The following is a 16,587-nucleotide window of genomic DNA, read 5'->3' on the forward strand; positions in this document are numbered from 1 at the left end:
ACTCACTTTGTAGACCAGGCTGGCCTCGAACTCAGAAATCCGCCTGCCTCTGCCTCCCGAGTGCTGGGATTAAAGGCGTGCGCCACCACGCCCGGCCTCTCCTAGAGCCTTTGATACACATCTGTCATCAAGGAGGCTGGGGAGATGGTGAAGTGGGTAAAGTGCCAGCTGTGTGAGAATGCAGACAGGGGTTGGCATCCAAGGGAAAGCCAGGGAGCATCATGGGCCTGGAGACATAGTCTGAAAGACTGGAGATGCACAGACCCTGGGGGCTCACTGTCCAGCCAGGCCAACCCAATGCAAAGCTACAGTTGAGAGAGAAACCCTTTCTCAGAAAGTTAGATGAGAAAGGGATGTCTTCTAGGAAGAAGTTTATTCCACCATGTCTGGTCTGAGTTCCGTGCCTATGGCTCACACGGTAGAAAGAGAAAACCAGTTCTCACAAGTCGTTCTCTAACCTGCACACATGAACCATGACATAAGTATTCACCCCCCCAAAACTAAATAAAAAAAGATATAAGCCATGAAAATAATTAATATCCTTAACTTAAATTAATCATATAATTCACTAGAAATAATGTAAAGATATCCTCTCCTCCTAAAATAGAAAATGAGGATAAAGGACATGAATGGAAAACAATAGGAAGAGGAAATAGAAATATTCAAAGATAGAAACATAAGTAAGATAGTACCTACCAAATTAAGAGTAGCATTTCATCATATACAGTTGTAATAGACATGTAATTGATACCATTTTCTTGAGCACTCTTAGTACCACATATCTGCATATTAAGAATGAATTCAAACTCCTTTGGTTCTCAATGGTTCTCAATCAGTGCGTCATGACCCTTTTGGGGGTCGAATGACCCTTTCACAGGAGCCACCTAAGACCATTGGAAAACATATTACAATTCATAACAGTAGCAATATTACAGTTAAGAGGTAGCAATGAAAATAATTTTATGGTCAGAGGTCACTAAGTGTGAGGATCTGTATTAAAGAGTTGCAGTGTTAGGAAGGTTGAGAACACCGGGTTCGAATTCCACTTTGAAAAGTTTTAAGAGTTCAGAAAATCAGAACCGGGCGGTGGTGGCACACGCCTTTAATGCCAGCACTTGGGAGGCAGAGGCAGGCGGATTTCTGAGTTCGAGGCCAGCCTGGTCTACAGAATGAGTTCTAGAACAGGACAACCAGGGCTACACAGAGAAACCCTGTCTTGGGGGAAAAAAAAAAAAAGACAACAACAACAACCAAAAAATAAAGTTCAAAAAAATCATGAAAACAGTAGGCAAGGATATATACAGAGGTATTTACTTCATTGTTAGTTATAGTGATGTGATAGTAAGCGTACAAATCAAATATATCACAGGATATAGGTATTGGTTGCAGTGGACTAAAAGCATGTGATCTAATAGAAAGTAAAGCAAGCCTATTACGATGCTGAATATATAAAGACATGTATGTTCCATCTGTGTAAATAGACAATAGTGGAAAGGAAAGAAAAAAATCAAACTGTGGGTTTTTCAGTGTTTAATAATTTCTGTATAGTAAGTTTCTGTAATAGAGTTATGTATTTTATAATCACAAAATTAAGTTACAATAAAAATAATAGAACCAATTTTTATGCATTTATTTAGGACTTTTAAGAATAAATTCCTTGTATCTATATTTGACTAAAAATTCATTAGTTTGGACTCTGCTAATTTTTTATAATACTTCAAATAATATTAGATAGGAATTCTTACGTAGTCCAAAAGTGTTTGTAAAAGGAAAGAAAAAAGAAAGAACAACAGTATTACAAAATTGTAGAGTAAAATTTAAATTATATAGCACAAAATCTCAAGCTTACACAAGTATTTCAGAAGTGTCACCTAAGGCATGAGTCTTAATGAGAGCAGCCACAGTGCACACAATTTAAGGTAAAGTAAGACCAGCACAGTGTCTACTCATACCTGCTTGCCTTGCACTTCCCTGGGTCATGCATTCAAGTGCTTGCTGGATGTCAAGTCTTATCTAGGAATAGGGAAACAGTGAGGGAAAGGTTCCATTCTCACAAGCACAGAATGGGAGAGGCTGGATCACAGAAACTCCATGGGCATAGTAGAAGATCAGTGCTCTACAGGGCTGAAAAACAGCCATTAGAGACGTGTGAGTTGACAGGGAGAGTGTGATTGTTGAAAAGTTAGTTTGAGGGAAACCTTTTCAAGAGAGTGGCATTTAAACTTGCAAACAGCAGGCAGCTAAGAACCTCATCTACAGGAGAGAGTGCTTTCCAGACCTAGCACCCAGCCAGTGCTAAGGCCTGGGGCAGATGGAGCAGAGCCAAGGGCCGTGTGGGCCCAAAGCAAAGATGTGTGTCCTGGAAGAGGGGCTACTAACAGGCAGATAGCGCAGTGCTGAGCCAAAAGTCAGCTTTCATTTTAACACTAGTGACCTTCATAGAGGCGGTTTCGTCAGACTGGGGAGCATAAGCCAGCTTGCAGCAAGTTTCAGAGAGAAAAGAAAGGAAAAAATCAGAGAAAATGTTTGTGGAAATGCTTTTGAGTTTTTACTAAAGAGGATCAGAGAAATGGAAAGTAGGTAGAAAGGAAGTGATGTTATAATAGAGTTTTGTTCACTCAGAGGAGAAATAATTGCTTGCTCGTGCACTGACACTATTGTAGAGGAAGGTAACGTGACACGCTAGAGTAATGGCTATTGGAGAGGGTGAAGTGCCCCAAAGAGGACATTGACCTGGCCAGGAGCTCTTCAGCTCTACAAGTGGGAACAAGGAGAGCAGAGCATGCTTGTGTGCAGTGCAGATAGGTACATGCCGTGTGCAGTGCAGATAGGTACTTGCTGTGTGCAAGTCTGATAGGTACATATAGGTACATGCCATGTGCAGGGCTGATAGGTACATGTGGATCTCTCTTTTTCTGCTCAGCTCATCTTTTTTAATATAAGGAGTGTTATTTCTCTTTTTGCCATGATCATCATAATAGATAATTAGTGTATAAAATGAAGAGTTTGGAGAAAAAAAAAATCTGGTGTTGGTAAGAGAAAACACATAAAGAAACATGACAAGTGCTTGTAGTAGTCCCAGTAGGAATATTTCCCAATAATCACCAAGTGTAGCTAGCTCTGTCCAGACGTGTTGAGTTCTTCCTTGTTATGAGATTCTATCCTAAAACAGAAATAAGAAAGAAACCAGAGACACTAACAAGCTTTGCCCTTTCTCTAGAGCTCTGGAGAGGATGGTCACTTTCAGAATGTTCATCACCCAATTGAGCCTGGCAGTGTCTGACGACCTCACACACCAGGCACCATCGGAACTGCTGAGGCTCACCCTGGACAATGTTTTCCTCCATGTGTCTCCTGTGCCTGCTGTCCTCCCAGGGGAAGAGCCTCCCTCCAGCTTCTTCCAGCTTTACAGTGTGGAAGTCTACTGCGGAGACCTGCAGCTGGACAACCAGCTTTATAACAAGTCTAATTTCCATTTCGCTGTCTTGGTCTGCCAAGGCGAGAGAACAGACCCTGCTCAGTATTCCAGGGTGCAGAGTCTTCTGGTCTCCAGCAAAGCCTTGGAAGAATACAAGGAGAATTGCTTCCTCAAACTTTGCCTCACTGTCTCTGAGGGGAAGGATATCCTCCTCGATGTCAGCGAGTTCACCTTTGAACTGAAGCCAGCACGGCTGTATGTGGAGGACACCTTTGTATACTACATCAAAACTTTGTTTGACACCTACCTTCCTCCCAGCAGGATGTCTGGTCACCATGCACAGCTGTTCACAGGGCAGCAAGTGCTGCCTGTGCAGGTGACACAGCACGCCAAGGCGTTGGTGAACGCAGTGAAGTTGCGGAAGCTGCTCATCCAGCCAGTGAACCTGCTCATCAGCATCCATGCCTCCCTGAAGCTATACATAGCCTCCGACCACACCCCTCTCTCCTTCTCAGTGTTTGAAAGAGGACCAGTGTTCACCACGGCAAGGCAGCTGGTGCACGCACTGGCCATGCACTATGCTGCTGGGGCTCTTTTCAGAGCAGGTGAGGATGTAAGGGAAGGGTCTTTGACAGGCTAGCACCTGGACAGAAGTGGTCCATTGTGGCAGGGGGCTGTCTGTTACACAACACATGGGAAAGCAGGTAGGGCTGGGTGATGGGGCCACACATCTAACAGAACTGGATCTAGATATGAATGTTCAGTGTAAACCTTGGGTGAATATCAAACTCCTTGAGCCTGCATCTTCAGCTGTAAAGTGGATTTTAAAGGCTATGGGATGGTTTATACTAGGGACCAAGGAGAGAAATAAGACCTCTGTTTCCCATCTGGCTGGAAGAGCCTACAAGGAGTATTTGATATGAGTACAGAATCTTCCATAGGGAGCATTCTGTGCAAACATGAAAATTGGGCTCCCTGTGGTACTTGACGGTCATCATCTCTAGAGCATGTGTTCCTGACTCAGGGTCAGTCTTAGATAGAGGATGATAGCCTGCTCCCCAAGGTTGCTAACAGTTATGTCAAAGCAGCATCCACACTTGGCTTTGTTAAGCCTTCTCCAGTAAAGAACCTGAAGGATGAGTTCCTGCACGTGATAACCTTGTTCTTGGTGAATGAATTCCCATAGCCTATTCAGGCTGTGGCAACAAATGACTATATTACCATTAGTAAGAGGCTAGTAGTCATGCTACATGGGCCAGATTAAACCATCTCCATAATGAAATACATAGAGATCTGGAACAGGTTGGCTGCACCATAGAAAAAAAGGACAGCCTCCAGCTGAGAGCCTTAAATGGCCTGTTGTTTGGAAAGTTTGCACAATAGTGAAGCAATTAAATGACTCCTTGGCAAGGAGTCACTTAAAATAATCAGGAATATTTCAAACTGAATAGACATGTAAAGTACCCCAGACACTTACCCTTCTGGTACACTGACATATATCAGCTCTTTAGTCAGAGGTCAGAAGGGGAGGAGGACTCCCTGCAGTCACAGCTGACACCAAGCTAGGAAGCTGAGCTAAAGGACAGATTCCACCTGTGCCAGGTAACCATGGCCTCCATAGGCTTTGTGCAAAACCTACTGCCTTGTTTTACTGGGGCTGAGGGATCTCATGTGAACATTCTCTCCGGCCTTCTTATAGTTAGAAATCCTGTGATTATCTCATTTTCAATATACAGCAGGAAAGAAATTCTAACACCAAAGCTGGATTGAAAACATTGTCACTAAAACTGAATATTACTTGAAAGAAAAGTCATTGGAGCATTGAGAAATAGAAAGGCGATGGGGAGGGTGGCTGGCAGGCCCAAAGAGAATGGACTAGCATTCCTGTAGAGAACGGATGAGGGCTAGCCCGGAGGGAGTGGGTTGTGTCCATCTCACTTAGGGCTGCATTTACCCACTGGACTCAAGGTTCCTGGCTGGGATACTTAACACACCATGACCTCATTTCTGGGGAAGTCTGTGGAGTCATTTGAAGAGGCTTTAAAAAACCCATAACTGCTAACTAGAAATGAGTAGCTCCATTCAAAGGGAGGAATGTGGGCTTGAGAATTTCTCAAGGTTCTTGCCTTTTCTCAAGGTTCTTGCCTACCTCCAGCTCCCATTCTCATAGACTCAGAACACCCACAAGATTCCCAAACAACTAAGCCAAAGATATGCAAATGGACCTCTGCATCCATGGGTTCACATCTGCAGATCCAACCACTTGTAGCCTGAAAATACTGAAGAAAAGAATTATGTGTGTTCTTGCCGTTTATCTCTTAAATATGCAGAATGAATAGGCCAGCAAGATGGCTGCTGTCCAGTTGAGTGGGTAAGAGTGGAAGGAGAGGACTTACAAGTTGTCCCCTAGCCTCCACAAGTGTATACCTTTGCACACCCACAGCCACATAAATTAGTAGTAGTAATAGTAGTAATAGTAGTAGTAGTAAACATTTTAAATTCAGCAGCATGTTGGGCACAGCCTGTGCACTATACAGCAGGACACACTCAGGCAATGTCAGTGCAGTGCAGGTGGCCAAAGCTCAATGGCGAGTCTGGACCCCATGCGTGCTGGGTGCTGAGGGCCACTTCACTCACCTCTGGAGAAAATAGTAAAGAGTATCCTTGTATACTTTGTCTTTTTGTCTAGCTTGGATGCCACCAAGTGGAATCTCCATCCACAAACAGCCCTCTGGTGGCTTCAGGCTTTACTGATCACAGATTTACTGATCAGCGGTACACCTTTCATATGGTTAGGAAGAATAGGAAAGGACTCTCAGCAGCCGGATGGGATTAAGAGTCAATGTGGGCCTTCCCCTTTATGCCCTCTGTGTTCCCAGACCTGAAGGAAGCTTCATTGGAGCCTGACAGGAGACTCTTTCACATGTGTCAGGGAAACCAAGGTCTCTAAACCAGCCATCAGATGGAACCTAGGATCATTCTGGGAGATCCTCTAAGAAGAATCTCCCTTTTTACCTCCTCAGAGTACCTTTCAGGAATAACTTATTCCACGGGACCATTGATTGATTGATTGATTGATTGATTGATTGATTGAGATGGGCAGGGATCAAGTAAACTAACCTAGGTTGGAAACCCGAATCCTAAGTTTTTCAGCCAGAGACTGTGAATGTCTTACTAACGAAATCTCACTTCAGTGTCCTCTGCCTCCTGGCAGTAGCGATACTGTAGACACACATCAAGTGGGATTGTCATCTACCTCCTGTATCCATACAGCTCTGACCCCAACAGCTCAGTGGTCAGGCACTCTTGCAGGTGATGGGGGCACTGTTGGCCTTGTGCTTGGGAGATTCCATGAGCAGTGCCTTGGCCCCACGTGGCTCTTCATTTGTCAGTCCTAATGACTGACAGCCATGTTGTCACCCTAATGCTCCAGAAAAGGGCTCAACATTTATGCCAGTCCTCTGCTCTCTACTTTAGGAAGCTCTCTGCTTTGATAGTGACCTGGGGACTTGGCCTCCCTCTTCGGTTGGTGACTTAACTGAGGATCTCTGTCACAGAGACTTGCTATTGAGAGAGGGAACAGTTCCCATCCTTTGCCTCACCTCACAGCCTTCCCAATAAAAAGGCCACAGTACTGGGTTCGCTGTGAAGATTCCTAAAGGAAGTTGCTTTTTCAGATCTCTCCCTGCCCCTGGTCTTTGCCTGCCCCTGGAGTCCTCTGTGCTTACAAGCCCTCAGTCCCCACCCCAGGCGGAAGGGAAAAGGCAGAAGGCTGTGAGCAAGCCACTGGAGCAGGCCAGCTCCTGGCAAGCCTGAGTTTAAATAGGAAAGCAGACCCAAAGCCATGCTCCTGGGACATGGGTGGGGGAGCACTTCCCTCTCGCTAACCTAATCAGTGTGTCCCTGTCACCGATGTTTACACAGCCCAATAGGGTTGAAGGGGAGACATTTGTTTGGCTCTAGCTCCACTCTAAGAGAAGCACTCAGCTTGATAGGATTGTGAAAGATTAAAAAGAACCCTCCATCCTTGTCAAAGCTTGCATCCCTTTTGCAATACCCTATTTTAGCATCTGGCTTCTCCAGGCAGCTCCTGCTGCTGCTGCTGCTGCCCTGGCAGCTTGGGAGAAACATCTCAGTCTGTGAGCACCTGCAGCCCAGAGTGCCTGACTGAGTTGGAGGTGTTCTCTGCACATGGTTCCCTTTACAGGAGGACAGGAGGCTTGGGCACAGAAGTCATATTAAAGCCATTTGCAAGGCTGCCAGAGGATCACTGTGATTTATAAAGTATGAAAGTTCACCATTTATGAATTCACAGAGAATGAGTTATTTCCCATATTTTGCTCCAAAGAAGCTTATGGGTGAACACCCTTATATATGAACACCCTTCGTTCTAGTGTGGAAAGGGAATTTTAGAGAAAATAGGCCACTTTTCATGAATGTTGAAAGTGCTGAACTCAAGGTCTCAATAACCCCTTCCCTTTGTGTTGCAGGCTGGGTGGTGGGGTCTCTGGAAATCCTCGGCAGCCCCGCCAGCTTAGTGAGAAGCATTGGGAATGGAATCTCAGACTTCTTCAGGCTTCCATATGAGGGACTGACCCGAGGCCCAGGAGCCTTCGTGAGCGGAGTCTCCAGAGGGACCACATCATTCGTCAAGCACATTTCCAAAGGTAGCGGGTGCTGGTCCTTATAGGTCCTTGTCTTGTGTTTCAAGTGTTCATGCTTTTCAGTTTGCTCACCCAGCCTGCAGCTTCTGTTGTTGTGTTAACTTGCTGTGAAATGCTGGGATGATAGCAAAGCTCATGTTTTAAACAAATCACTGCTTGCCTGTAGTGTTTAAAAATGTTTCAGAAATGTTCTCATTGAGAAAACACGAACTGGCTCCACTGTTATTCTATACAATAAATATAGAAATATTGACAGTGTTTGTGACCTCTGCTAAGCAGCAGGATGCTCACACCAGTTGCCTCATCATGTTTCTAAAATGCAGATACAGTTGTCATAGCTGTCTAAGGACACGGACTCATTGTAGTGGGGAAGCTGACTGCTAGGCCAGCTTTACTTCCACTCCCTACATCCACAGTGCCATCTTGTGGTCCAGACAGGTCATCAGGCATGGAGGCTAAACTGCTTCCCACCAGGAGAATGTTTTCATTTCATCCAATGTTTGCTCGATATTTTGGTCAGGTTGGCAGTGACCAGGGAACTAACAAGGGCCATCTGAGTCCCCTTTTCTTCTCAGCGGGAGGCAGAGAAAACAGGGCAAAGGCCTTCTTGCCCATAAAAGGCATTTTACTGTAGACAATACCATAACTCTGTTATGAGTGGGCAGGTTATGGAAGACTCTAGAAGACCTCAAAAGAAGACTTAGGCTTGAAATATGAGACTCCATGATCCATAGAGAGGGTGGGGGCTCCTGCTGTGGGGTTGGCAAGAGAGCAGCCAGAGTAATAAAAACAAATTCCATGGACAATGAAAGGGAGCCTCCCCCAGCCCCAGATCCCGGGAGGCCTGGGAGCGGACTAGAAACTCACAGATGTGTGCCTGGTGGGCTGCTCAGTCTGCCATGGGTCCTCTGAGGTTCTGTTGTTTCTGTTTTACAATAGGACAGCAAACACCTGTTAAACTGTAGCTCAGCTTATTTAGCATCCTGACTGCTTCTTACATTTGTTCTCCCATCTTAGCAAAATCTGAGGGGGGGTGTCTGTATGTGTCTGTCTGTCTGTCTGTCTGTCTGTGTTGTGTGTTCATATGTCTCTGTGTTTATATGTCTGTGTGTGTCTGTGATTCATGTCAGTATGTGTGTCTATGTGTTCATGTCTCTGTGTGTGTTCATATGTCTGAGTGTGTCTGGGTGTCTTATGTGTTCAGACCACAGGTAAAAATGATAGCTTCAGAAGTGGGACCTGCCATTTTTTCCCTATTGGTGTCTCTTGGTTTTGCCACTGAGATCCATATGTACTTGCTGGAGCAGTTGGGACTGTTGGAGCATGAGAAGTTGTCTTTTTTTGGGAAAATCAAACAGAATCATTGCCTGGGTTCCTTTGTTGACTTTTCTATCAGTCAATGTCCAGATTACTAAAACTTCATAAATCTTCTATAGCAAATAGGGGTTTTTTTTCCCTCAGAATACCAAGTGATAAAGTTTACTTTCTCCCTTTATTAAGACTGAAGTCATGACCAGGTATGGTCATGCTTGCTGAGGAAGATCACAAGTTCAAAGCTGATGTAAGCTTGTGTAAGAGACCAGAGCAGGGCCGGGTGTGGTGGCGCACGCCTTTAATCCCAGCACTTGGGAGGCAGAAGCAGGTGGATTTCTGAGTTCAAGGCCAGCCTGGTCTACAAAGTGAGTTCCAGGACAGCCAGGACTATACAGAGAAACCCTGTCTCTCTCGAAAAACAAACAAAAAAACAAACAAACAAAAAAAGAGACCAGAGGAGGAAGAGGGAACACTGAATTCACAAGTCCTAAAATGGAAACATTTCTTGACAATCTACCTGGGACTAAGGAATATAGCCTTAAACATAACCTGTAAAATGAGCTCAGAAACACAGGCAGGCTAGGAATGGAGTCAGTGGTCAGACTTTAATCTCTTAAAACTGGATCCATAGAGGACTTCAAAAGTCTTTTCCCCCAAGTCTTGAGAAATTATTGGCAAGGTGCAAAGGTCTTAGCCACATAAGGATATGGCTCTGCCCGCTGGAGAGCACCAGCACTCCCCTGCTCAAAGGTTGTGGTTTTTGCTTCCAATGACTGGGGAGGGAAGGCTGTCAACTATCGCTCCCCACCCAGCAGGTCAAGGAGACACTCAAGTGCTGCTGGCATGTCTTCTCATCCCACCTTACAAAACCTGGCCAGGGCTGCCACCTGAAGGGAACCAGCCCATGTTCTTGTGCCCGCAGGTGCCTTGACGTCCATCACCAACTTGGCCACCAGCCTGGCTCGGAATATGGGCCGGCTCTCACTGGATGAGGAGCACTACAACCGGCAGGAGGAGTGGCGGCGGCAGCTCCCTGAGAGCCTGGGTGAAGGACTGCGACAGGGCCTGTCCAGACTGGGCATCAGCCTGCTTGGTAAGAGACTCGACACTCCTGTCTGCATTCAGCTTTGGATGCTCCAGGGATGGCCACGTGGCTTCTCGTGGGAGTGGTTGTGAAGTTCCTGACCTTTCATAAATAGAACTGAGCTATGAAGGAACAGTCCCTTGCTGTGATGTCTGCAGTGCATCTGAGGAACACTAGGGCAGGACCAGATCTACAGTGTGGTGCTGCTCCTTAGCAGGGCTACCTCAGGACTGCCTGGGGAGGAGATTACCAGACACAATACCTGTGCTCCATCTTCCCTACTTAACATGTGTCTTGGTATACAATCTCCAAAGCAAAGGATAAAGGCACAGGACACCCCTAAGCACTTTTAGAAGTGAGTTACCAGCAACCTTGGGAAAGCATCTACTTCCCCTTACCATGGCTGCTTGCTTTTTGTTTGAGCAGCACTTGAGCAGTGTGCGCGTGCTATGTAAACTGTAGTCAGGAGCCAGCTTCCTCCCCCCACACCCTTGGATTTATTTATTTCGGATCAGCCCATCTCCAAGCAATTATTGTTTGTCAAGCAGCCCGATGGTATAGTTAGAGGGGAAGATTTCCATGGGTATTGCAAAGGATCAAGTGTTTGAAAATAAGTTGCTTTGGGAAAATCTATAAAAAGAAAACTTCAGAGCTAGAAATTTACAGAGTAGGATTTTTCAAGGGTATTTTTATTTATTTGCTTTCAAAGGAATTTAAAACTATACTGCTTGGCACCCTGCCTTTCTAGCATCTGAGGGAGTATGCAGTGTAGAGATCAAAGTGCCTGTGGAGGTGTAGAGGCCAGAGTGGAAGAGATGAGCCTGAAAGGTTTCCTCTTCCCTTTGTTCTGGTCTCTGTGCAGTGCCTCACCAGCAGCACAGCTGAGGCTGTGGAAGGAAGTGGTACAATGTTACAAGTGCAGGTTGACTTACCAGAGACTAGTTAAGCACTAACAGTTTGTGGTGTGGGGTATGTCATTTGATAATGAGTAGAAAGTGGGGCCAGTAGGTAAACCAGCAGTCCCCTTGCTTGCTTTGGGGAGGATGGTGTGGCAGTGGGTAGACTGTGTCCCTCAGGGTCCTGGACTCCAAGCTAGGTTATCCAAGTCCTTTCTTTGTGACCTTAGGTAAGTGTTTAACTTCTTTACCCCTGGATTTGTTTATATACTGGAGCTGATAATACAGTTGTTAGAAACAATGAGCAGGTAGGGGCCACAGGGCACACACAGAGTCGAAACGAATTAGTGCTATATTCTGCAATCATAGAGACTAAACATTGTCCTGACTCAAGAGTAGCATTTGAGCAACCACAGGCACATTCTTGGGGAAGTTTAGTCCAATGAAGATACTCTGTCCAGAAGTAGTGACAATAAAGTTATCTTGGGGGCCACAAGCTTGTTATTTGGAGACTTTGGATTATTTTAAGCTAAGAATTGTTGCCTTAAATGTCCTTTCCTTTGGAAATGATTGCTTTCTTAACCTATCCAAGAGATCTGAGCTGACTGCCACAGGCTGTCTCCATCCTTGTCCTCACTCCCTTTTGGCCCCAAGATTCCATACTCTTCCCACCAGGAAAAGCTCTGGCCACTGTCTAACTTCCTCTGGTAGAAAGCTTTCGTGATGTCTTACTGGCTAACCTCCACTGGGCTGAGGACAGCAATAGTTTCATGTGCTGTCTGCCTCTCCTACTCCCAGGTGCCCTAATACTAGCCATCTTGAGCCCCCGGGACCCAATCCAGACTAATACCTACTCCCTCCAGGGCTGCCGACATTTCTGGACTTTTCAGAGTTTACAATGAATGGCTCCAGCTGGGGTAAAGTGACTTCCTTTCCTCCAAGGGTTCAAGAGCCTGTCTGTGTCACAGAATATACAAGCTGTCCTAATGCCTGGTCCCAGCATACCAGATGCGTGCCAGGAAGAAGAGAAACAAGCAAGTTTCAATGTCACCATTTCAAATTGGTCCCCAGAAAGTATTTAAAATTGCCACATGTAACTCAGTGCCTTACTGAAGTTGTTATATAATAATTGAAGCCCACAGTGAGGACTGCAGTTCTAGCTGCTCAGATTTTTCTTTAGATAAGCACTCTGTTAATGAGAATTTATTTATAGCATGTCTTTGGTTGACCAAACACTTTCACCTCCTTTTTTATTCTCCATATTAACAGTATTGGTGTTAAATTTTAGTGGCTACCCAGCAAGAACCTTTATACCACCTTCTCTTAGGGCTCCCCACCTAGAAACAATCAGAACAGGAAAGTAAACAACTGAGAGTTCCAAGGGCAGGAGAAATGCATTTCCCCTAAATGCGCCCCCTTTTTGCCCTGTTGGGGACACAAGTGTTATGAAGCACTTGAAAGCCCAAAGACTTCTGTAGCTACTTCAAGCCATGTGGCTCCAAGTCCATGAGGCCACCAGGGCTTTTGCATGAACTTTAATTTATGTTTGGAAACTGTGGGGCCTGCAGAATTGGCACAGGCTTTGCTTACACATGCCAGATCTACCTCACTTCCCTAAATGCCACACACACTTCTGTTCCCTAGTGCCTACCTGGGAAAAGATGGCCACCTCCATGTCCCAGTACTGCTACGGTCCCCTAAGCCCTGGCTCTTCCACCCACCAAGGGAACTGCTGCCCAGCTGAACTGGTGCTTTTGTGCTGAGTCCACCTCTATTTTTCACACCAGGAGGAAGGGGAGGAGCTGGAGCTTTCAGAATCCCAAAGAACAGGCCTATACTAGTTAGATCAAGAGCAAAAGAGGAGGTACCCTTGAGGAGTCCCTTGGACATCAAACCTGCTACCAGAAGTTGGGTTTTCAGTTATTTGGGACTTGCAGATTGACAGATTCAAGTTTAATTGCTTCCTGGTTTGATTATCTGCTCTGACAAGAAAAGCTGGCCCAAGCACTGTGCAGGTCTCACTTGTAGATACCCCAGCAGCATGGTGTCCTAGCTTAGACCTATACCACTACTGTGAACAGCAACAAAAACAACAAGACTGCATTACGTGATAAGCTGCCATCAAAATAGATTAGTAGCAAGTGCCCTTGATTCCAGGGCAAGTCAGAAGAGGAGAAGAAAGCACTCAGTAGTTCCTTGTTTCTTCAGGACAGGCCTCCTAGAGCTTAGAGGATGGAAACCGCTGTGAGGCCCTGCTCAGGCCTGGCTCAGTCCACACTGTATGCCCCGCCCACAGTACCCTCCTGCCTCCTCCACTCACTTCATCACATTATATAGCACTCTCCGTGTGGCCACCTACTCCACAGGCCCATTGCCAGCAGACAGTTCTTGAGATCGGTTTCCACTACCCAAAGCCTTAGAGTAGAGAGCATAACAGTAAGTAATTTAACAGTTGTGGGACTTGGCCTCCTAAAGCCCTGAGAAGCTGTCTCCCTCCAGCCAGATTTACAGATGATGGGATTGCTGTTCATCTTCAGAGCCTCTGTTCTCAATACTATTAGTACAAAGCAGGAGCCCATGGCACCTGGTGGTCAGTGAGCTGTCTGAGGGTGGCTGGTACCATTGCAGTCTGGGACTGGACCGGGGGCAAATGACCTGACGAATCCTTCTCTAACAGGCAGGATATACCACTTTGTCTAGAGTGAGTCCTTTCTGGCTGTCCCAGTAGTGCGTCTATCAAAGCCACTGCAATTGGAGCCTTCAGTGAATACAAGAAGGCAGAAATCAAGGGAGTTTCACTGAGGTGCCTCTTTACACTAAAGGGGACAGAAGCAAGCACCCCATGTGGGTATTATCATCTATAAAGGGCACATTCCTTGCATATGTTAGGTCTGACACATGATAGGGAAATGGAGGAAGATCCTAAATGAGGCAAACACCTACCTCCAACCCAAGTCAATAGCAGCTAGCATGAAAGCCACACTTCGAAAAAGGCTTTCCCACCAGAAACACTGGCAACAATTTGCTATACTTCCAATTATTTACCCGAGCTCTTAGGTGCAAGACATAAGGACCAGGAAGTCAAAGCCACCCTTGCCTCTGTAATGACTCAGAAGCACTCCACAAACCACTGTGAAAACAAAGACTCCAAGCCCCAGGTCTTGTTGCCGTGGGCCTGCTCGTTCAGGTGGAGAGCAGACAAGCCCACCATCCTTCAGCTGAAGGAATCTTCTCAACCACTGACAGCCCAGTTGCCTAGGCTGCTGTCTAGCACTTCTGTGTGACACTGTTCTTAGGAGCAGAGACACACTGGGCCACTGGAAGCTGTTGTCTCCCTCAGTCCATCATTTCTTTAGGCTGGGGTAGTGTTACTCTAGGCTGTCACCTCTGGAAAATTCCCAATCTGCCAATTCATAAACTTAAATGTCTCTGTTAAAAACCAAATGGCTGCAACCTGTGAAAAACCATCCCCTTGGATATGACCTGAAGGAACTAGTCTTTTGTTTCAGTGTATTTTGCTCAATGAAGTATTGCTTGAAATTAGCAGGTCATTAATGGAGACCTGGAAATCTCCTTTTACCCCCAGAGACTTTGAATTGGTGCCATTTGGAATAATGGGATTTGACATGCACTAAAATCTCTACCAAGGGGTTGTACATTTGCATTATTCCTGCCAGGGTCAGTCTGAAAACAAGGAGCTGTCAGGAATTATAAATACAATCTCTGCTGAGTTGAGGAGCCCTCTGCTGTGTGGTGAAGTCAAGACCCACAAGCCCTTTCCTGACCTTATCAATAACCCCTGAAGTTAGAGAATGGGTGGCTGTGCCTTTCATTTGTAACCTGCCTTCAGTTCACTCCAATGGTAAATCGGCACAGCAATGTGTGAGGCAGGCAGTAGTGTACTGGCTACTCTGAAGTCAAGAGTACAGCCAAACCTCAATTCAAGTCAGAAATACTGTTTTTTCAATATTAGCAAGAAACCTGTTTGATAAACTGCATAAGCAAATAACTCAAACTCCTTGGACTCATATCCCAGCCCAGCCACTCAATAGTTGTGCGGCCTTGGGAAAATCCCTCAACCTCTTGGCCTTACTAATAGGATTATAGGGATTAAATGACCTCACATGGATGGAGGCCTTTGTACAATGCTCAGTTCATAAACACGTAATAGGCAAGCCATAACAAAAAGAATCTGTCAATAATTACTTTTATTAAATATTAGCAGTGATAATGTTGAATTATTAGAAAATAATTGTTTTAAGTTGGGAGAAGAGAACTAGGTCAGTGAATAGGAGTGCCTGCTGTGGAATCCTAAGGACCTCAGTTGAAATCCCCAGTAGCCCTGTAAGACAGCAGGGCATAACTACTAACTGTAGCCCAACAAAGGGGAGGGACAAGCAGATAGATCCTGGGCACTCATTGGCCAACCAGCCTAGCCCAAACCACAAGCTTCAAAAGCTATGGACTCCCTGTCTCAAGGAAGTAAGGCAGAAAGCACAGAGGACAGCACCTCCACAGGCACCCTTCTCCACACCCCCACACAGTCAAGTTTATTAGGCTCTGCAGGCTCTCATGACAATGCTTTCTCCCAAACTTATGCCCTTCTTTCTGCAGAAAAGTGCACGGGTAACACTCTGGAATAGTTTCGAACTTCTAGGTCCTAGCTTGTGAACCAAACCCAATCTGAGCATTGTTTATGAGGAACCCTCTGGTATAACTGTCCCTCGGGGTACTTAGATTATAAGTAAATAAGACCGTCTAAGGAGGGTAGAGAGTCATTTCACTCTAGGGCAAACTGAGCTCCAGACTAAGAGTCTCTAAGCTCTGTCCTCACTGAACGCTTTTGTTATTTCAGGTGCAATTGCTGGGATAGTTGATCAGCCAATGCAGAACTTTCAGAAAACATCTGAGACCCAGGCTTCAGCAGGACATAAGGCCAAAGGTGTCATCTCAGGCGTGGGGAAAGGAATCATGGGGGTATTCACCAAACCCATTGGGGGAGCTGCAGAACTTGTGTCACAGACTGGCTATGGTGAGTAGGTTTAAGAAAAATAAACAATCAGGCCAACTCATTAATGTGCATTCCTACTTGGGTCCTCTGAATCTAGCCTTTCACATGGGCACAAGGTGAGACAGCAAATGAATAAACAATAGCTCACTTTTCTGTATCACAGTGTTTACTTACAGAGTATGAACACTGCCAATCAGTAA

At 45.6% G+C, this 16,587-nt stretch overlaps 1 protein-coding gene across 2 annotated transcripts in view; it reads left to right on the forward strand.

Annotated features, from left to right (window-relative positions):
* Positions 1–16,587, forward strand: part of Vps13b (vacuolar protein sorting 13 homolog B) — a 543,216-nt gene that overhangs the window by 519,076 nt on the left and 7,553 nt on the right. For both annotated transcript variants that reach the window (XM_021183993.2, XM_029469591.1), the window contains exons 56-59: positions 3,221–4,023; positions 7,909–8,085; positions 10,319–10,489; positions 16,232–16,408. In XM_021183993.2, coding sequence (XP_021039652.1) covers positions 3,221–4,023; positions 7,909–8,085; positions 10,319–10,489; positions 16,232–16,408 — 1,328 coding nt within the window. The remainder of the gene's footprint in view (positions 1–3,220; positions 4,024–7,908; positions 8,086–10,318; positions 10,490–16,231; positions 16,409–16,587) is intronic.

Source organism: Mus caroli, chromosome 15 (genome assembly GCF_900094665.2).
Source record: "Mus caroli chromosome 15, CAROLI_EIJ_v1.1, whole genome shotgun sequence".
In the NCBI taxonomy this organism is placed as follows: domain Eukaryota; kingdom Metazoa; phylum Chordata; class Mammalia; order Rodentia; family Muridae; genus Mus; species Mus caroli.